Source organism: Plasmodium coatneyi, chromosome 9 (genome assembly GCF_001680005.1).
Source record: "Plasmodium coatneyi strain Hackeri chromosome 9, complete sequence".
In the NCBI taxonomy this organism is placed as follows: Eukaryota; Apicomplexa; class Aconoidasida; order Haemosporida; family Plasmodiidae; genus Plasmodium; species Plasmodium coatneyi.
The window spans coordinates 1,265,773-1,286,340 of NC_033564.1; the positions used below are offsets into that span (position 1 = coordinate 1,265,773).

General features: G+C 44.4%; 9 protein-coding genes across 9 annotated transcripts; 4 read left to right on the forward strand and 5 right to left on the reverse strand.

The window, feature by feature from the left end:
• Positions 1-528: 528 nt before the first annotated feature.
• Positions 529-1,260, forward strand: PCOAH_00025820 (60S ribosomal protein L35; the record flags this gene model as incomplete). Its single annotated transcript, XM_020059387.1, has 3 exons — positions 529-682; positions 877-1,036; positions 1,200-1,260. 2 exons carry the CDS (start codon positions 918-920, stop codon positions 1,258-1,260), a joined length of 180 nt encoding a protein of 59 aa, XP_019915021.1.
• A 451-nt stretch (positions 1,261-1,711) lies between these two features.
• PCOAH_00025830 (Uncharacterized protein) lies at positions 1,712-3,491 on the reverse strand (the record flags this gene model as incomplete). Its single annotated transcript, XM_020059388.1, has 7 exons — positions 1,712-1,837; positions 2,014-2,085; positions 2,198-2,249; positions 2,355-2,455; positions 2,592-2,688; positions 2,862-2,930; positions 3,154-3,491. The coding sequence occupies 7 exons, from the start codon at positions 3,489-3,491 to the stop codon at positions 1,712-1,714; spliced, it is 855 nt and encodes a 284-aa protein (XP_019914891.1).
• An 830-nt stretch (positions 3,492-4,321) lies between these two features.
• PCOAH_00025840 (Uncharacterized protein) lies at positions 4,322-5,803 on the forward strand (the record flags this gene model as incomplete). The annotated part of the gene is made up of 1 exon (XM_020059389.1): positions 4,322-5,803. One exon carries the CDS (start codon positions 4,322-4,324, stop codon positions 5,801-5,803), a length of 1,482 nt encoding a protein of 493 aa, XP_019914755.1.
• Positions 5,804-6,692: 889 nt separating this feature from the next.
• Positions 6,693-8,079, reverse strand: PCOAH_00025850 (Uncharacterized protein; the record flags this gene model as incomplete). Its single annotated transcript, XM_020059390.1, has 4 exons — positions 6,693-7,027; positions 7,158-7,430; positions 7,664-7,735; positions 8,019-8,079. The coding sequence occupies 4 exons, from the start codon at positions 8,077-8,079 to the stop codon at positions 6,693-6,695; spliced, it is 741 nt and encodes a 246-aa protein (XP_019915067.1).
• A 1,975-nt stretch (positions 8,080-10,054) lies between these two features.
• On the forward strand, positions 10,055-12,079 carry PCOAH_00025860 (DNA-directed RNA polymerase; the record flags this gene model as incomplete). The annotated part of the gene is made up of 1 exon (XM_020059391.1): positions 10,055-12,079. The coding sequence occupies one exon, from the start codon at positions 10,055-10,057 to the stop codon at positions 12,077-12,079; it is 2,025 nt and encodes a 674-aa protein (XP_019914935.1).
• A 77-nt stretch (positions 12,080-12,156) lies between these two features.
• PCOAH_00025870 (DNA-directed RNA polymerase) lies at positions 12,157-14,069 on the forward strand (the record flags this gene model as incomplete). Its single annotated transcript, XM_020059392.1, is given in 2 exon segments — positions 12,157-13,182; positions 13,200-14,069. 2 exon segments carry the CDS (start codon positions 12,157-12,159, stop codon positions 14,067-14,069), a joined length of 1,896 nt encoding a protein of 631 aa, XP_019914800.1.
• A 275-nt stretch (positions 14,070-14,344) lies between these two features.
• On the reverse strand, positions 14,345-15,931 carry PCOAH_00025880 (Mitochondrial import inner membrane translocase; the record flags this gene model as incomplete). The annotated part of the gene is made up of 2 exons (XM_020059393.1): positions 14,345-15,541; positions 15,686-15,931. 2 exons carry the CDS (start codon positions 15,929-15,931, stop codon positions 14,345-14,347), a joined length of 1,443 nt encoding a protein of 480 aa, XP_019915148.1.
• A 1,749-nt stretch (positions 15,932-17,680) lies between these two features.
• Positions 17,681-18,064, reverse strand: PCOAH_00025890 (Small nuclear ribonucleoprotein d1; the record flags this gene model as incomplete). The annotated part of the gene is made up of 1 exon (XM_020059394.1): positions 17,681-18,064. One exon carries the CDS (start codon positions 18,062-18,064, stop codon positions 17,681-17,683), a length of 384 nt encoding a protein of 127 aa, XP_019915007.1.
• A 1,813-nt stretch (positions 18,065-19,877) lies between these two features.
• Positions 19,878-20,320, reverse strand: PCOAH_00025900 (Uncharacterized protein; the record flags this gene model as incomplete). Its single annotated transcript, XM_020059395.1, has 2 exons — positions 19,878-20,046; positions 20,238-20,320. The coding sequence occupies 2 exons, from the start codon at positions 20,318-20,320 to the stop codon at positions 19,878-19,880; spliced, it is 252 nt and encodes an 83-aa protein (XP_019914964.1).
• Between the last annotated feature and the right edge of the window lie 248 nt (positions 20,321-20,568).

The following is a 20,568-nucleotide window of genomic DNA, read 5'->3' on the forward strand; positions in this document are numbered from 1 at the left end:
TGCGAAGGAACCCAAGAGTTGTGCTCATCGAAGGAATTACCTTTCCGTTGTTCCATTTTTTCCACTAAACAAAAAAAAAAAAAAAGCGTAATCGCAGAGCAGGCGAGCAGTTATTTTATTAATCCCCGCACTGACAACGAAACGAACTGAACTATACATAAATCACCCATTGATTTAGCTACCTCACAGAAGAAGGATATCCTCCCCAAGGGAACCAACCACAAAAGCACATCATTACATCTACGCGCTCACTTTGGCAAAATGGTAAAAGAGAAAATGGAAATTTTATTTTATTAACTCCCCATAGATGGGATTATGACGGACTGATATGGAGAGGGGCGGAGATGAGTAGAAATGGTGACTCTCCCACAAGGCGAACTATACTAGCATATAAAAGATGGGCACCTTGGGGGAAGCATAAAAAAAAAAAAAAAGGAGTTTTTTACGCAGAGATGAATCTGCTGCGTTGCCGCGTTCATCCATGACCACACGTGATCGTCGCTCACACTTCCTTTTCCCCCCCCGTCGCAGAGTAACGTTAAAGCATTCCAATTGAGGCCCCTCAAGAAGAAGGAGCTGCTAGATAAGCTGGAGGATTACAAAAAGGAGCTGAGCGGCTTACGCATTAGCAAAGCCATAGGGAACTCCGCAAAGAACTCCAAAATATGCAGCGTTAGAAAGAGTAAGTTTTTTCGGACGCGCCTTCCATTCGTCCTAGTTGGCTATATGCTGTCCTTTGTGAATACGACTAATAGGGGACTCATTGTGGAGCCCTCCTTCCTGCTTGGTTGTCGTTTTCCCTTTCACACTACTTCCACACATAACCGAAAACACTCATTGTGCTATTTTGTCCCCCCATTTTTCTTACCCCCAAAGACATCGCTCGAGTCCTAACGGTCTACAACCAGAAAAAAAAAATGGAACTGAGAAAAAAATACAAAAATAAAAAATTCAAGCCTTACAACTTGAGAAAAAAATTAACCAAAGCGAAGAGACTGCAGTTAACCCCAAAGCAGAAGGCCGCCATGACATTAAGGTGAGCAAGTCTTACAAAAAGGAGGAAAAAAAAAAAGTTGCGGCACAGTTTATGTTTGCCGTTCCGCCGAGAGAAACACCATCGTGTAAAGTTTCACCTGCATTTGTGTAAACAGTGAAACATTTTTATCCCCACATATATATATTTTTTTTCCTTCTGGCAGAACGCAAAAGAAAGTGGAAAACTTCCCGAAGAGAAAGTACCTCCTAGTCCATAAGGCATAAACGAACGTGCCTTATGAAGGCCCCCTTTTTAACGACAAAACTTTATTTTTCCATATGCCGTTGTTGTTACTTTTTTATGACTCTTCTCTCTGTTATTTCATGCAGCTAGCTATTTTTTTTTTTTTTTTTTTTTTTTTCCACTTTGGAACTTTAACGTGTGAAAAAGAACTTGAGCTAAACCAAATGGAGAAGTGATAGACCGTATCGTTGAACTACGCACATAGTAACATTACTTTAGGTGGGTGGTTAATTTTTTTTCGGCGGGGAAATGTACCCACAAGTCAAACTCGTGTGTGTACGTACAAAAGTAAAATTTGCACAACGCACTAAATTAAAATGCTTCACAAAAAAAAAAAAGGTGATCAACTGTGCTACTGATCGGTGTGACCACGATGGGGTTGTAATACCATCCTGAGCTGCTCCAACTGTTACACTCAGCACTTGCCTTCCACTAGGTCAGCATCTGCGGGTCGTCGTGGAAGGCCCAAGGGTTGCTTCGATTTTCCGCCTTATATATCCGCCTGTTCTTATCATTCTCGTAAATATAATCGTACTTGTTAAAGACGAGTCGTCTTTGCTGCACAGGTGGGATGGGGTGAAGGGGGGGAGGATGAGGAGGACGACGTGGAAGTTGAGTTGTGCAAACTGTTCGTAATAATGGGCATGCAATTTCCTAAGATGGAGTAGCTTCGTTCCCCACGGGGGATGATGGGGAGGTGGGCAATGTTTTTTTTTTTTTGTGCGCAGTGTTACGTGTCCTATTTTGGAAAAGGGGATGTTGCTATGCCTGACACACACGGATTCGTCGATCGGGTCAATCCAGTGCTGAATGGTGGGTAAAATAAGGTGAAGAAGACACAAGAGTAAGCAAAGCGGTGGAACCTTTGCACACATGTATGTGTAGCCCTGCAGGTGGTTCATAGTGGACCGAACGTACCTCGCTAATTAGCGTGACCTTGGCCCCAGGGTAGTGCTTGTTAATGAGGAACCTAAGACAATGAAGGGGGGGAGGGGATTAAAAAAAAATGAAGGTGATGATGAAGTTAGACAAACATGGGGAAAGGACAAATGGGAGAAAGCAACCCTTTGTTTACCTTAAATAATTTTTAATTCCGTGGAAGTGACCTAAATAGCCGTTGTACTTGAAGGCGAAGTGCCCCCGCTTTGCGCCCATTAAGGTGCATATGCCCATACCCTTCGAAAGGATAAGAAAAAAAAAGAGCACACGGGTTTTGCAATATTGCGGCAGTTGCGAATGGGGAAGAGCGAAACTACTCCGTCTCTGCAGAACATGCGCGCACTAATTGGACGCTTTCGCTTCCTGTGTGTACATTTCCCTGGTCAAAGATGTTGAGAACGGCCTTAATCTTTTCCACTTCGTTTGGGTCGACGTCCCGCTCTCCGAACACCATTTCGATGGGCGTGTGGCTATAAAGGGGGGGAGGGGAGAAGAGGAACGGGGCAGAGGGAAACATGTGAAAAAGGGGAAGGAATAAATGATGGGATACGAAGAGGGGGAGAAAACTAAAGCTGGACCCGCCGCACATATTGCGTGACACCACCTGCGTGTTCATCACTCCTGTTGTCTCCTTTTGTCTTACACGTCGTCAGTTTTGCCCGTGCCCATTTCTTCCACGTTGTACAGGTAGCCGACATCGGGGATTTTGTAGCTGTTTGGGAAAAAAAAAAAAAAAAAAAAAAAAAAATGCGAAAAAGCTATGAACAGGTCAGGCAAAATGGAGAAAAAAAACGCACAATTTATGAACACACAGCATGGAAAAAAAAAAAAAAAAATGATACACATATATATATGTACACACGCACATACACCCATATGCCACTGGCAACGCTGCGAAACTTTCATTCCTTCGGACGCGCAACTGAGGGGCCTACTTCTTCTGCGCAAGGTTGGTACTTATGACGTAGTCAAAATCTTGGGACTTCCTGAGCTCTCCATATTCAAAGTTGGGGTATATTTTGGGCCTCCTGAGTTTAAAGGGTGAATCGTCATATATGGGATACCCCCACAAGAAGACCTTGGAGTTGTTTCCCCTGTTTGTTCGGTTGGTTTTTCCCCTGTTTATTCGGTTGGTATTTCCCCTGCTTGTTTTTCTTGGGTGTAGGACGAATGATGGGCAAGAATGGACGCCCCTGCGCTTAAGGCGGAATGGTCCCACTCCCTGCTGGACGTGAAAAGCGATGCACACAAGAATGAGCGCAACGCATTTCATGTTTTCCCGCCAACCAAAGGAACAACGCTGTGGAGGGGAACAGGAAGGAGGAGCTACCACAGTCCAAATGACAGTTGACCAGACCTCCTTAACATACTGTTACGTAGGGGAACCCCACTCACATGGTAAATTAGCACATCGCAAGGAAAGTGGTATTGTGCATTTACACATGCAGGAAGTGACACAATTAGCCGTAACAGGGAAAACTGTTTTGTAAAAAAAAAAACTCCATAATTTTGGGAAAAGCCTAGATGGAGTGAAGGAAATTTGCCCATCCTGAGCCACCCGGAAAAGGGAGAAAAAAGGGGCAAACTTATTTGGTATGTATACATGCATATGTACGGTGCACAACTCTGTGCCTACGGCTGTGCCACGGGGTAATGAAAAAAAAAATTACTAAAAAAGTGCCCTCCCCCGCTACTCATTTGCAGCAAAAAATTGATAAAAATCAAGAGGATCACCAAGCACAGCGGCGAAGGGGCGTATTTTGCCAGGAAACAAAAACGCGTATAGGCATAACATCCACCCCCGCGTATCTCATTGTGTGTCACTTGGCGCGAGAACGAATCGCATACAATTCAAGCTAGCCGATTTGTGAGGCACTTCTGCGTATTACAAGCGAAGGAACTAACGGGCGAATTTTTCTTCCGCGTGCGTGGTGAGCGATGTAATTTTTTTTTTCCCCCCCACCCCCTTTAAGTTACTCGCTGCTGGCAGAAGGAAGGAGTTGCACGTTTCGGCATAGCAGCGCTAACCCAATTGGAGCACTCCAAATAAGCATTCCCCTTGTGGGCTTACTACCTGTCGGTGTGCCCCCCGCCTGAAACGAGATGCTACGCGTGAAGGGCAGGATCCGGGGGGAAGTGTTCCCCCTGAGGAGGCACTACACAAACAACAGCCGTGGAATGCTGAAGGAGTACGTTTACACAAAGTATCGAATTAGTCTGCCACACATCAGCAACGTAAAGTACGACGATTTGTATCTTTCCCAACCGAGCAAAGATGACCTCTATACATTCACCAAGAAGGTCCCCATTTTTTTACGTTACTTAAAGTTGATAACATCGATGGAAAATCGGAATGAAGATTTTGTAGAGTTTGCCAAGAGGTGCGAAAGTGGACTCACAACAGAAAAGGACGTCTACCTGACGAAGGAGGAACTACTAGACGTTATGTTCTTAAATGGGTATTCGAAAAAAGAAATAAACGCGCTAGACTTAGCATTTACCAACAGCTATGAATTCCACTACCCCGAAATTGCTGCGCTGTTCAAACTGGAGGAAGAAGAAGTGTACAAATTTTGCCTCAAAAAGAGGAGTGAAAATCCAGAGAAGTTATTTCATTTGAAATTTATGAAAGAGAAAAACCTCCTGTCATCATATGGCCTTATATTTGTCTTCCTCTACTTTGGCCTAAATAACGTCGTGTTGAGTAACGCTTGGTTCCTGTCGAAAACCATCCCGTTCTTTTCCGTCTTCTACATGCTAGCTTCTCATTTTTATAAGGACATTTGGAACTTCCTCAATAAGGAAAAAAAACTCATGATAGAACAGAATGAGGAGAATAAACTTGCTGCAGAAGAAATCCTATACAACCAACTGAAGCTGTATTCCAAGGATACGGAATGCAGTGCCAACCTGACCAGCTTTAAGCAATACTGCAATGAACTAATTAAGTACTACAGAAGAGCCTACATAAATGAAGAAAGGAAAAAAATTCACGACCAGCTGGAAAAAAAACTCAACGAAATATACAATGCAGAAGTGAAGTATAAGAACTCACTACAGCAAATCCTCGTCCAAGAGATCCTTAAAATGACGTACCAAAAGGTGGAAACAGACCCCAACTTCTACAACAGCATCCTTAACGACAGTATTAACAATATTAAGGGAATTACACAAGACGATACGCTAATTAAACACGTGAAGAACCAGCTCACCTTTGTGAAAGAGCTAGACAATAAGAACCCCCTTGTTAAAAATATCCTTGCGCAGTACGAACTTACGAAGGAAGGATATGTAAACCAATTCGTGGTGCAAAAGGAGGAAGCCAACAAAGTCAAGGCGATCATTTCCAAGTGCGGACTCGATTTAAACAAACTGAATAAGGAGGACTACGGAGAGCTACTCAAACTGTATGTTGCCATAAATAATCGTTTCGGTTTCTACACCAATGAGGAGGAAATCCCCGCCGTGGTGCCAAAGGATGAAGATTCCAAGCACGCCGCCGACAGCGTCAACCGGGCCATTGCCCAAGCTAATCGGCAGGCCCGTGAGCGCAATTTGGTGGCCTTCATGCAGGCCTTCCAGTAGGATACACCGAATTTACAAAGTGAAGCAATCCTTCCGACGTGGTGGACTCGGTTCAGTTGGTCCTGCCAACTATACCAGTTTGCATCCCCACGACGGAATTTTTTTCCCTTTTTTTTTCCACCCCAAAGTGCTCCAACTTCTCTTGACTCGCTCACCCCCACGAGGGAAAGGCGCAGCTAGTAAAATGTTTGTCAGCCACCTGCACAGCTACACGTGTAAAAAAGAAATACATGACCAATCTGGAAGTGGAAACGGGTCACCATCAATTCGCCCGAACGTACAACGTCACTGCCAATCCAAACGTTGAATGGCCAATTTTTTAAAAAGCGGGGTCCCCTTTTAGTAGCGTTTTTTCTTTCATTAATCAAGCATACGGTGTAGGGACGTGCATGTCGAAAGGCGGAAAAACAAATACACGCGAAAGACCGGCATTGTATGCACATGTGCGTGTTTGCGCGTATAAGTACACACATATATGTATCCCTCATATGGTGCACCTACGTTAGTTCACGCACCTGCAGGACAGTTGTAGTCCCTGTAAAAGGTAGACGTAGCTGGAGGGCGGCAGGAAAATACCCATTCGAATTATCGATTGGTTGAAGTTACCACGGAGGAGGGGCGATAAATCCGCATTTAGATTGCTTCACGAGCGGGCCCACTTCCAAAAACACAAATAGAAACAGAAAAACAAAACACATACAAACGTGCACGTGTTGATGTAAACACATCGGTAGGGACGAATGCACTTGCACAAAAAAAAAAAAAACAATACGCAGCACAGGCGGTCTGCCTCACGCGCGGTCACGAAAAGGACAGTGGTTCTACTGGAAAAGAGCGTCCATATAGTGGATGCTGAAACAACACGCACCAATGAAGCATCCACCCAAGGTCAATCCTCCTTAACGGCTGCACCTCCCCCCGTCGCTTGTCTCCTCACAAACAGTTTGGCCTTCCTCTCGTTGACGTAAGTCAGCACGCGAACGGTGCTCTGCTTCACCAGGTGGTACGTTACCGCCACCACCTTAAACAAAACTTGAAAAAACAGTATTATATAAGTATAGAAAAGAAGACTAAAAATCATAACCGTAAAAATGCACAGAACGATGGAGGAGAAAACGGGGAATGTTTCGGCGTAGTTGTATCGGTACATCCAGAGAAGAGAGACGAACATGATCAGGCTGAATTGCGCCAGCGTCGTGTGGATATTCTTTCCGTCCAGGTGGTCTGCAAGGGGGTGAAAAAAAAAAAAAAAAAAAAAAGTGGCATATGTTCGTGCGTGGGCCAGTGGAACGAACATACTTCAAACGGTACGGTTCCCCCACAATGGGTATCTCCTCCCCTCCGTGCAACTTACCACTCCTGGAGGTGGTTGACTTTTCCGTTATCTTCACGTGAATTGTAATAGGGATGTTAAGGAAGCTGTCCTTGGAACAGCTGCCCCCATTTTTCACGTTCGCATCTCTGCTCAGACCACTCGTCCCCCCAGGACCATCCTTCCTACTTTCCTGTCCGGATGAATTTGGCTTGCCATTAAAAAGCAAGTCCTTGTAATAATGACTTAAATAATCCTCCAACCTTTTTTTGTCATCAAGGATTTTCCCCATGTAAATGAACCGAACGTTCAACTCTGCGAAAAGGGGAGTGTGGGGGGGTGTATGTCACCATGCAGGGATGAAAAATAAATTCAATGGGGTGCACACAGACTGAAGGAATGGCAGTACAAATAGCTAGCTGCCACGTAACCTCTCCAGAAAAAAAAAAAAAAAAAAAAAAAAAAAAAAAAGGCAAAGACAATGACAAAAACAATGACAATGACAAAGGTGTCACTTTTTTTTTCCTTTTTACAATTCGAGCACTTACCCTTCTTTAGGTCCTCCGAAAATAATTTCTCCTTCACATTTTTTATGACCTCGTTGCAGTTCACTTCCAGTTCTGTGGGGTAGGTGGAGGAGACATGACATGATCGATTGTGCCCACGTTAAGACGGTATACACATGTGGAGGGCCGAAAAGAACAAATCGCAGATGGACGCTCACAGAACGGGTGATCAATTCACCATGCGGGTGAGACCCATTCACGTCTACTCAGTAGGTAGTATTGGCAGCGTGTCCCCAAAGGTGCCTCCCCATCTACTCCTGTTCGCATGCACGCATCCACGCATGTGGGCGCCGTTGTCGCGTTAGCTATGCCGTGTTGCCACTGCTGGTTGGGTTACCCAAATTTTGGGGGATCCCCCTGGGCCTCAGGACAATAAACTTTATCGGCTTCGTGACCATCCCTGTTATCAAGCTAAACAACACTACCAACAAATGTTCGTGCGTTGACTTCGTGAATACCTCACAATCGTAGCCCTTCCACGAGGCAGAAGATCGGTTAAAAATGGGCCCCCCCTGTTTTCCCTTTCTGTTTCTACCCTTTGGGTAGCTGTTATTTTGCCAAAGTGTGCTGCCTTTCCGCGGAGGGATGACAAGCCGAAATTTTTTCTTAAAAGCGGCTATGTTAAACTGGGGGAAGGAAGGGCAAAAAAAAATAATTGACGTGAAGAAAGGTATTGGGAAGATGGTGAGGTAACTAAACCAGGGTGGAAAAAAAAAAAAAAAAAAAAAACTTAAACAAAAAAGCAAACCAGTGGAAAACAAAACGGATATGCAGCTCCCGGGAAGGTAAAACAGTTTACAAAAAAAAAAAAAAAAAAGAAAATGGCCAAGTGTAACAAATCAGCAAAGGAGCAAAAGGTAGGGAACAAATTTTATTTTTCTTAAAGCGGGATCGTAGTTTACCGGGTACCTGCCTCATGTAGAACGAACAAAGCTCAGTTATGTGTCCCTGTGCATGTGCGCGGATGCATGGCATACGTTTGGAAACCACATGTGTGGATGCGTGTGTTCATTCAGGTGCAGGAATAAATGTGCGAAGGTGCCCTCTTGGTGAAGTGGCCTCACCGTGGGGGGTCGTTCGTTGGCATTTCTCTCAGCATTAGCTATCACCGGATTCGGGGGAATCTTACCGAGACGGGAGAAGAAAAATGGGGAAATAATCACGTGTGACGGACGTGGTGAACGGGGCTACTTTCCACCTGATTGTGGCATGCGGTTATATGTGTACACCTATACACGAACTGCATACAAGTTGTATGCCTCCCCCCGTTGGGGTGCAGAATTATCGTCGTGAAGGGGAAGGAGGACGTCCATTCTGTGGTGATAACTTTAATGGGCTACACGTATTACGTAAATGTACTTTTTTTTGCTCCACCATGTGCATGCCAAAGAGGAACTCGCCCAATGGGTCGACTCGGCAAAGGGACGATGGGTTGTGTTTTACCCCCGGTGATGTAGGCAGGATGTCGGCTGCGCATGAAGGTGTATTCGTCTTCTCCGTCATATAGACGAAAAAAGATAATCCATTAAACAGAAGTGGAAAAAAAAAAAAAAAAAAAAGGTACTCATCGTACGTCAACGCAATTTAGTAAGTGGTATAATCCCATGTTGGGGAGATGACGGTGCGGCCGCTATCAAATGTGGAGAACACGGAATGAGCCCCCCAAGAGGAAGCCAAAACCCGCTTAACTGCACGCCCGCAACATGTTCGTCCATTCTCCTGCTTGCTCTTCGCAAGGGTGCCAATATAAGAAGCCTACATATTACGCGCATATATTTTTTTACATGCTTATGTATATGCGTGTATGCAGGCCAGGCGGGGCATATAATTTTTTTCCGCGCCAAATAGCTGAACAATGCTGAGAAAAAAAAAACGTAACATTTTTTCTTTTTTTTTGCCTCTCCATTATTTCTTTATTTGCAAATTAACCACTTTTATGTGGCACGTTTTTTTTTTAAAAAAAGTTCGTAGAGGAAACAACGTCGCAAATTCGTTCGTTATACGAATGAACAGATAACATGTTTGATGTGAGTTCCGGCTGCTATAAAAATGAGAAAAAAAAAAAATTGGATAATTAATGTTCAACTTGTTAATCACATTAGTAGTACAGTTTCTCTACATGCGTGCACACATTCGGTAGGCATACTTCTTCTTGGTAACACCATGGGTTGTGGAGTGCCCACGTTGCGGCGCCAAAGGAGGGGGAGACCATGAGCACGTGCAGACATTCGTATGTGAAAGGCATATGTATGCCCACATTTATTTACAACATATATATATGTAACCGTGAGGACTGCTCCAAAATGACGCACAGTCGTCCCCCCTCCCCCGTCGTTATTCCGTGTAGTCCCCTCGTCCAACCCGTTACAATAAATGAAATTGAAGGCACTGGCGTCACACTTTATCCCCCGCTTCGCACAGTTAAGTAAAAAGAACACCGCCCATTACGTAAGAAGCGCAAACCGACAGACGGGGCACTGTTGGGAAAGCAGGGCATTTATATCGTCCAAGGTGCTCATATCGAGGGAGGAGGACCCTGCTTCGATTAAGCAGATCAGTAGCAATGACGAAAATGTAACTTTGGGAGGTGATTCTACGCAATGTGTGGTGGAGCAGTTACCCCGAGCAGATCCACAAACGCAGCACACAATTCATGAGGAGACACCCCCGTTGCGACCCGATGGAGGGACGAAGAACCTAGACGAACAGGTCCTGAAGGAGCTACACAACCTAATAAGGTCGATCCAAAAACTGGACAAAAGGAAGAAGCAACAAATTGTAAACTACATAAATACGTTAAATAAAAAATATTTGCAAAATGTAGAAGAAGACATAGTGACGTTTTTTGAAAACCTGGACCAGTACATGGCAGCGAATGGTCTCCTCATGTGTGACCTTGGGGGGGAAGAGGTCCTGAGTCATATCGAGGGGGTGCATATAAATCTTGGAGAGGACTCCAACATGGGGTCAGGCACCGACGTGAACAGCCTCTTCGATGTGAACAGCCGCTTCGATGTGAACAACCTCTTCGATGTGAACTACATCAGGAAGGCGAAAAAGGAGTTATACGGGGAGCACATATACCCAATCATCCAGGACGTAGGGGATCGGCACATCATAAGGAGGAACGAACTGCCAAACGGGTTACTAAGCACGCCGCCTAATGAAGAAGCCACCTCTACAACAACTAGGAGGGACCCCCCCGAGGAGGACATCGTAAATGTGCGAAGGCAAATGCTGATAGAGCGGTCCTCTTACCAGAAGGCCATCGAAGAAGCGGAAGAATTCGTTTCGAATCTCCACGATCTGAAGAAAATAACGGAAATTAGGGGGCTGTGCAAAATATACCTAAGCTGGGTGAACGAGTTGGAACGAAGGATTGCAAACTACAGGCAGAAGCAACGGCGTCAAGGAGGAGCAACTGGTACCGATGAAGGGAACACCGCCGAAACCAGTAGTGTAGCCTCGTTTAGCGAAACTGGGAGGAGGGGGCTACCCGAACTGGTGGAAGATAAACTGTTAGCGATCATCACCGTGAAGTGGACCATTCAGTATACTTTCAATCCACATAAAAAAAAATACGCCAACAGTGTTACCACGCAATCGAAGAACTTCGAGCAGGGATATGCATACCAGTCGTTGTTCACGCACATCGCTATAAAGATCGGACAGGAAATAAACAATGAGATGAATTTTCAGCAACTCGAGAAGAACAACCTCCTATACCGCTACGTCAAGAGGAACAAAGCGAATGCATCCTTCTCCCATTTTCAGAAGTATAGGATTCTTTGCGATATCAGGAAGAAGCTGCAAGGTGGACACCCAAGAAATGAAGAAGTCATCGCAGGGGAAGCTGATGGAGAGGCCTCTACAACAGTCACTACAGAATGCACCCCCGAGGGTAGCCCGAATGACGACTTCCAACTGGTCCAGTGGAACTCGCAGAAGAAAGCCGCAATCGGTGGACTCCTCCTGAAAATGCTCATGGATAGTGCAAAAATGGATGTCGACCTGAGCACCGCCAAGGAGGAACACCGAAATGAGTACAGGTACTACCTCTTGTTGCATAAAATGGCCAAGGGGAATGGGGAGAAGCTTCACGCGGATTGCAAATATGAGAAAGAGCTGAACTACGAGAAGTACTATGAGGAGGAGTCCAACTCGCTGGACTTTGTGGTCCTCGAGCGGGGCAAGGGAAGGGGCGCCGAGGAGGGAACAACAGATAGGGGGAAGCGTAGGGGAAAAAAAAAGGGAAAAAATAATCCAAAGGAGAAGGAGAAGGAAAAACGTAACGATGATGGTGACGGTGGTGATAACATCGCTAAAATTGGTGACACCCCCGGGGGACCCCCCGAATGCGCGAAAACAACTTCTGCAAACGACAAAAGGAGAAGCTGAAGAATAAACAGGTAGTGCTGTACCGATCGAGAAGGGACCCCAACAAGATAGAGCTGCCAGTATTTATCCACTCATACATGTGGCGAAATGGCAGCTGGTATGGAGTCATACACATGAGGGAGTGTTGTGCGAATTACCTTCTAAACAATGCAATAAATTCTCACATCCCCCTGAATCACCTACCTATGATAAGCAAACCGAAAAAGTGGACCCACTCCGACGGAGGAATGATCCTGTTGAAAAACAATTTCATTCGCTGCAATGTGAAGCCTCTTTTCAACATAGACGTGTGTAACTTGGAGCGCATCAAAAATATAGTCTCGCAAATAGGAAACGTGCGGTGGAAAATAAATGCAGAAATTTTAGACCTCATCGAATATGCCTACAGGGAGGGGATTACCATTGGAAATATTCCACGCAAACAAAACTATGACTTGCCGAATGGCCCCTCCGATATGGGGAAGAAAAATGTAGAAGACATTAAACAGTACTACTTATTAAGGGAGGAAATTAGCAGATTGAATAAATGCCTGATCAGTGAGAGACCGACTTTTTTACAAAAAATAGCAGTTGCAAAGACGTTAAAAAATTGTGAGGTGATTTATTTCCCTCATAATATTGATTTCCGGGGAAGGATGTATCCTCTCTCACCACACTTGCATCACATGAGTGATGACATTTGTCGTAGTTTGATTACCTTCCATGATAAGGAGGAAATTGGTCCTAGAGGATTATTCTGGCTTAAAATACACTTGGCAAACAACTTTGGGAAGGACAAACTGAACTTCGAGCAGCGGATCAGTTGGGTTGATGCCAATTTGGGTAATATAAAAAAACTTAGTGAAAACCCTTTTCAACATATGGACTTTTGGAACATGGCAGAGAAACCTTGGCAAGCTCTTTCCGTTTCGATAGACCTGACCAAAGCGTTGGAATGTCCTGATCCGTCCAAGTATAGGAGTAACATCCCTGTGCAGCAGGACGGCACGTGTAATGGTCTCCAACATTACGCCGCTTTGGGGAGGGACTACGATGGAGGGAAAGCCGTGAACATAATCCCATCCGATGAACCGCAAGATATCTACACCGTCGTGTTGGAAATTGTGAGGAGTAAAATTAGGGCCGACTTGGGGGGGGCATCTCGTCCCTCGGGGGGGAAGGGAATAGTATTATCAACAGCAGTAACAGTAGTAGTGGTATCAGTAGTAGTAGTAGTACAGCCAAGGCGACCTCCCCTTGCCGGGGAGAACTGGCCCAATACTGCTTCCAGTACGACCTGCTGAAACGGAAAGTCGTGAAGCAAACTATCATGACCATCTGCTATGGAGTCACCTCCGTAGGAGCCAAGGATCAAGTCAAAGGAAAAATCCAAAACATGATAAGCAAAGTTTTGGACAAAAATGCCATTAACCAATTGTCCCAATATATAGCCAATTACATCTTCGAGTCGATAAGCGAAATTTTCAAAAGAGCAATGGTAATAAAAAAATGGTTTAATAATTTGTCCAAAGTGACAAACGAACTAAACATCCCCGTCACGTGGTTATCCCCAATTGGTCTCCCATGTGAACAACCCTACAGATTAGGACAGAGAATTTTAGTTAACACGCCACTCCAGTCGGTAAGTGTCATTTCATATCAAAATAGCTTACTCCATAAAAACAAACAGAGACTTGGCTTCCCTCCAAACTTTGTTCACTCACTAGACGCTTCTCACCTTATGATGACAGCCGAAAAAATGGTCCTGGAAAATAACTTCAGCTTTGCCGCTGTGCATGACTCCTATTGGGCTCACGCATGCAATGTAGACATAATGAACAAATTTATTAGAGACTCTTTCGTCACCCTGTACGATGAACCTATATTGCAGAACCTTTACCAGAGCTACCAGATGCGCTTAGGAAAGCACGCTTCTAGGATTCCCGCACCCCCGGAACAGGGCCACCTTGACGTATCCCTCGTTCGGAACAGTCGGTACTTTTTTAGTTAACCAGCGTGTAGACACGCCAACGTGTAGACATGCCAATGTGTGTTCATTCGTGCACCCATTTTTTGTCTACCCTACAAATGAACTGAATCCTGAACGGCGAGCAGGAGAAACGCGCCCGTCCTTTGAAAATTTAATTTAAATCAAACCAAACGCGCCTACCGCGGTGTGCACTGCAGGCGTTTTCTTGTTTAAAAAAAAAAATAAATAAATAAATGTATGAATAAATGAATGTATGAATGATAGGATGAACGAATGGGTGGCACATTGGGGGTAGGTCACCACGAGGGGGTGTTCCCAATAATGGCAAACTCACGCACGATGTAGGGGTAGAGCAGACCCTCCCTCTCCGGCTCGGGGTGCTTGGACAGAGCGATCGTGTAGACCACTTCGCGAATGTCATCGATGTTGCCCTCAATTATTTCGTCATTTGCATTTTTTAGGCAGTTGATTTGCTGCGTGTGGAAGGTAAAGATAAACCAGGGGGAGCTTTCCTCCATTCTCTGTGCCCCCTTTAGTTCGTGATTTTTATATATCAGTACATTCGTATCCAAGTAGACTTTTTTTTTCTTCCTCTCGTTTATGCTTGCATTTAGTGAATTAAAAGCTGACTGCCCGCAATGCAGACGCAGCGTCTCTTCATCACCAATCAGATACGACTCAACGATGTGCTTCGAAATGACAAACTCAAAAAGGTACATCAGTTCGGATAGCTTAAAATTCTTGTCGTACATTTTCATCTCCCTTAATGCTGCTGCCAGTTCGGTTTCTCCAAATAATTTGCCCAAAATGGGATTTTCAAAAAAGTTGTTTAAAAATGGCATATCCTTCAGTTTACTTCCAAATTTGTCCCACGCGGATTCTTGTGCCAGTACCAGTTCGCTGCTCCGGGGGGCGTCCTCCTCCCCCTGATCTGGGTTCTCTCCAGACTGCTTCGCTTTATTTGCACTTTCCATGTTGGCCTGGTTTGTAAGTTGTTCGTTTTCCCCCGTGTCGAGGTCATCCCTTTGGGGAGCACCACTGTGGGGATCACCGCTTTGCGATGTGCTGTCCTTGTTGCTTCCTGCGCCCCCCGCGTGTGCACTCTTCTTGTACCGCCTGATGGCCATTTCCTGCCTCCACTTGTCCAGCTGCACAAAGGCGCTGTTCTTCTCGTTCCACTTATCCGCCAGTTCTGTTAATTTATTACTTGTGCATAGTAGGAACTTCTGCAGAATTAGGAAAAATTTCACACTGGCATTTTTGGAAAGCCTAAAAATCGTGTAATGTTCAAAACAGTAGTGAATAAAATTGTTGACGTCATTGTAGACAAGCTTCACTGCTTCTTCATTTTTTTCCTTTATGTGTTTTAGGAGATTTATGTTTTCCCGTATTTTTTTTTTCAGCTTCACCGCCTTGTGGTCTATTTCCGTTTTTTCCTTCAGCTCCTTCAGGGCCTCTTGGTACTGCTTGTTTTCCTTCATGTCTTTTTTGACCTGCCAAGGGGGGGGTACCAGTCGTTAGCAAGGATGAACGGTGATAAACAATGGTGAGGAACGCTTCCAATTGGTTATGCGCAAACCGGTCAGCGAGTGTGCCCCCTCCATGGAAAGCAGTCCTCCATGGGGAAAAAAACCTACCTGCTCTATAACATTCTTCATAAAGGTTGAAAAGCATTTTTTGTTTTCCCCCGGGAGATGGACACTTCCCTGTTGTGCGTTTCGCCCCTCACTCCAGAGGGAGTAGTCCGCACCCTTGAAAACATACTTTGTATCGAAAATATTTTTCCCTTTACATGTGGCCGAAACGAATCTCCTGCACTTTGACTTTGCGTTCTTGCCAACGTTCTGGTTCACAAGAAGCACGCTATGTAGAATGCTCCTCATGGTGCGTCTCGCCCTGGGTTCTTGCTGCAAGCGCCCGCAAGTGTACACACGTAATTAGGCAATTACGCAAGTGCATACACATGAACGCACTGTTTTTTTCTTACGCTGGCAGGTTGGGTCAACTAGGTAGGCCGACCAGCAATAGGACGGGGCACGTTCACCATATGGGCATGCCACACAGCCGACATATTCTGCTGTTGCACAGGTATATGTGGTCGGTCTGGCGAACGGGGACCAAAAAAAAAAGCACAAAAAAAGGTACACAAAATGGATAGTGCGCGTATACAGGTGCGTATCTTATATGAATTTAAAGGTGAACGTTTTCCCCCTGTGCTGCGTCACCAACGGTATGCAAATTAATCGGCAAGTAGGCGCCCCTTTTTAACTGAAAACTCTCACCACTCATTGGCTGATTTGCCCAGCAGCGAAGTTCACTCTGCAACGTGGAACTTTGTCCCCAGCGCTGCGGTTCGGTTTATAGTTGCAAAAACATACACGTACGAACATGTACAGCTTCATATGCATTTTTCCACGCCTGAATGAACGTACAAAAAAAAGGGGTACTCTTTTATGCGTAAAAGAAAAAAAAAAAAAATGCCCACGTATTAAAGCAAAGGACCACAAAAACAACACTCTCTCTACATAACTTTTCGTCGCTTTAGGTTCATGAGAAGGTTGGCATTTTTAAGCGACTTCGTCAGGGCAAAAATGGAGCGACTTGAATTACACGGGTGTTTTTCCATATGCACGCTTTTTGCACGTGCTAATGCGGGTCATTTTAACGCGGGAGAAAAATTGAAGCCCAAGTTTGTGAACGAATGAATGAATGCGCAAAAAAAGGGGAGAAAATATATTATTAAAGCTGCAATGGAGGCACAAAAAGTTAATCACAAGCCACTTGTTGTTCGTTCCGCCTGTCGTTATGTTCACAACTCGTCACGTAAAGAGGCACCCACCCAGTTGAATAAAATTGCAGTGAAATGTTTACTTAAAAAAAAAAAAACTTTTATGAGGAACAAGCAAGGAGGGGAAATTTTGTAGAGGGGAAAATGCCCCTGCCCTGTGCGTATTAAATGGAAGCAGTTTTGTGAGTTGTTACGATTTGGCGCAAATTGAACGAATTGAGTTCCTCCCGGTTGAGAACTTTTCTCCAGCAGAGGGGAGGGCCATTAACGCTAAATGAGCCAAATGGACCACGGTAAAAGCAAGTTACAACGTCGTTGTCATCGCCCGCACTTTCATTTGCACGTATGTGCGTACAATTCCGTTTCATCTTAAACGAGCAAATGGTGACCATATCACACAACGAAGGAAAAAAGTCTGTGATTTGCAGTTTCTCACGCGCAACAAGTTAAGCGAAATATGTTGCAGTGATGCGAAAGACCAAGTGGTGTGATGTGTTATCACTACGCAAACATACACCCCACGAAAATACACACAGGTAGGAAGCTGAAATGAATAAAATAATATGAAAAAAAAAAAAAAAAATTATGAACTGTTCAGGTGAAAAAATATAATAAAATGGGTAAGACAGAATATAATTGGCTATCCATTACGATGGGCATTTTTTTTTTTTAAAAAGCGCGGTGTTGAAAAGGCATTTATATTCATGCGCATTGTGATATAACCAGGTATAGATGCCCAATTGGCAAGGATGCATCCTTCCTCAGCTCAGTTCTGCGCACTTGTTCAATCATTTGTTCATTCATTCCATTCATGTTAATCCCGCTGCTGCGCCGTGTTAAAGTCCTACCTTTTCATAATTTTTCGACCGCGGCCTCTGCCCTTTCCACCGGCCTTCACCTTGTCCCTGCTTGCATAGCCCTTGTCCTTGGACATCTTCTGTTTGGGCGTGTCATCCACCAGTAGCGTGTCGAGCGGTAGGCTGTCGGAGAGAATAAAATACCGTATATTATTCCCCCTGATAATTACATGATCCAGTGATAAAAATTGCTTCGTATTAACATTATACTCACCGACATTCCTGTTTTTAATTACGACTTTAACGTTCTTCATGTGGGTATTCATTCTGATGTCCACCCCCGTTATGATCCCCGTCACAAGGGTCCCGTTCTTTAACTCGATGGTGACATTTTCGTTTGTTAATTTCATTAAGAAGGTAACCAGTTTCATTGTCGCTGCACCGGGGGGGAGTAACTGGGGTGTACACTCGAGGGGGCTTCCTTAAAAGGTGCCTACTTGGAAGATACTCACTTGCACGGTCACAATATATAACTTCCGCTCTATTGGTGTATATATTTCACCTCACTACGGACATTACCTCTCGTTCTGCTGCTTCGATTACAACGTTTCTCGATGCCGCGACTTCGCCTGTGGGGTGTCACCAAATGGAGGTACTGCCCATGGGTTTTGTAATCTTTAACCCCTTGCGCATGAACGGGAATTTCTTTCTACATGCTTCGTTAAAATATGCTTAACGATGCGTGAAGCTTTGTCTGGCGAGGAAGCACCGCGTACTATTTTAAAACTGTTTAAAGAGAAAAAACAAACAGCTTCCTTCTTCAAAAGTTTCCTCCTTCAAAGCACTGCATATTAGGGTAGCCCTCACGTTGGTTTATAAATTTTACTCTCAATATTTTTACATTCGCAGGTCAGGCAAAAAAAAAAAAAAAAAAAAATCACAAAATGGCTATATCGCCAGATGGCACCATCCAACAATCAACGCCGACTTGCGAATTGGGAAAAGATTGAGAAAGGACTCTCTTGCACCGTTAAAGTGATTCACATATGCGTATTCAAGAAAAAAAAAAAGAGAATATTATAAAAAAAAAAAAGAGAGAAAGTTACGAACAGAAAGGATAAGCGCAAAGCTTCGCCCAGTGTATAGAACACCTAATGCGCAACAAATGTTTTCCCAACCTTCGCTGCAGAAACAACCCTCCTCACTGGCTCTTCCATGCTATAACTTCTATCCTTCAAAAGGCATATTTGAAAGGAGTGGTATAACGGAACTATGCCTAGTGTAATATGACCACTCCTTGGAAAACTAAAAATGGGCCTTCACATGTGGACTACCACCTTTTGCCCATATAAACACCAGTACGACAAGCACCTATTTTTTTGGGGGGGAACCTCTCAATTGAAACGGCAACAGGATTGGCATTTTTTCTTCATTCTATGTGATACCCTTTTGTCAGAGCACACCACCTGTTTGGCCATTAAGCAAAAGGTACCCCCAAATGTTTAACAACCCTAAACCGTCCTTTCCAATACAAAGTCGTTTGTTTTCCACAGAGGGAAATATACCCACTATGCGCAACAAACTCCTACGTCTGTACAAGGCGAGTAACGATACGAATGTTTAAATGGCTTATCGGAGCGCTTGCCCAAATATGAACAGGCCCCCTTTTCGCCCTGCGCAGTGTAGACGACATACGTTTTAGCATACACACAAAATGGCTAGCTGGCAAGGTAAAAAAAAAAAAAAAAAAAAAAAAAAAAAAAAAACAATTTAATAGGCATTAACAACACCCACGCTACACGTATCAAAAACGTTGATAAAACTGAACAAGCAGGAGTACCATTCGGGATGAGGATAAAAAAATACCTCCCCTCTGACCTGCACATATAGTAGTGGCATAGGTGTACGTGGCTATGGCTACTTGGGGTAACCACAGGCTTCAGCAGAAATGTCCAGCTTATGCAAACACACTGTTTGATTACATCTTTTCATTTTCGCATCGGATCACTTAAGCACAAAAAAAAGGTTTCCATAATGTCCCCCTCAATTAATACTTCTCCTTTTAGCTGCCATTATTAACGGTGGTGCATTTCTGCTTTTCTGCTAATAACGTCAACGGATTGTTCGATACATTCGCGGTTACTACTTCGGGAATGTTTCTCTGAAAATTATCGTGACTAATCTGCCTGTAGACAATTTGACAGATCTGCACTCACCATTGTGTGTGCTTCCACCACGCGCGCATCACTGCGCATTCAACAGCTTGCTGTACTTCTCCTCGTCGATCACCCCCTTATCCTTTAACTTCCCCAAATGGGATTTATAAAAATACGATGGCGTGTAGTTCCGCACGGAGAAGTCCGGTTTGTGCGACTTCAAGACGGCCCCTGCACCTAGCATAAGACTTAGGAAGCTGCACTCGGGGAAGAAGAAATAAAAAAATGAAGCGTCATAATGGTAAACACTGCGTGATGAGACATACATGTGAGGAATAGACGACACGAGGGTGAAGGTGGGTATTACACCCAACATGTATGACCCTTGGGATATACTCCACGTTGGCTAACGCAGCCACCGCGCGCATTTTCATCATGCTCTGTTCACCTGTAACGCCGCAAGAATTTCACTCGGTCCTTCGAAAAGCTGGGGAAATATTTGAAGATTTCTTCCACGGGGATGAAAACCATTTTGCGTGACTATTTGGAGGGAAAAAACTTACATGCACATTTCATTACAATTACATGTACCCTCTCATGTGCATTTGCCCTTGGCGAGGAAAGTATGCTCCTGCGCCCCACGTACGAAGCGACGGTTTGCGCTTGGGGAGATAACTGATTAGGCGTATAGCCACACAACATAAAAACGATACGCTAAAAAGGAAATTTTCAATAAGTTTTGCAAACACTTGGAGGTATGCTGTTCGGAATGGAAAAAA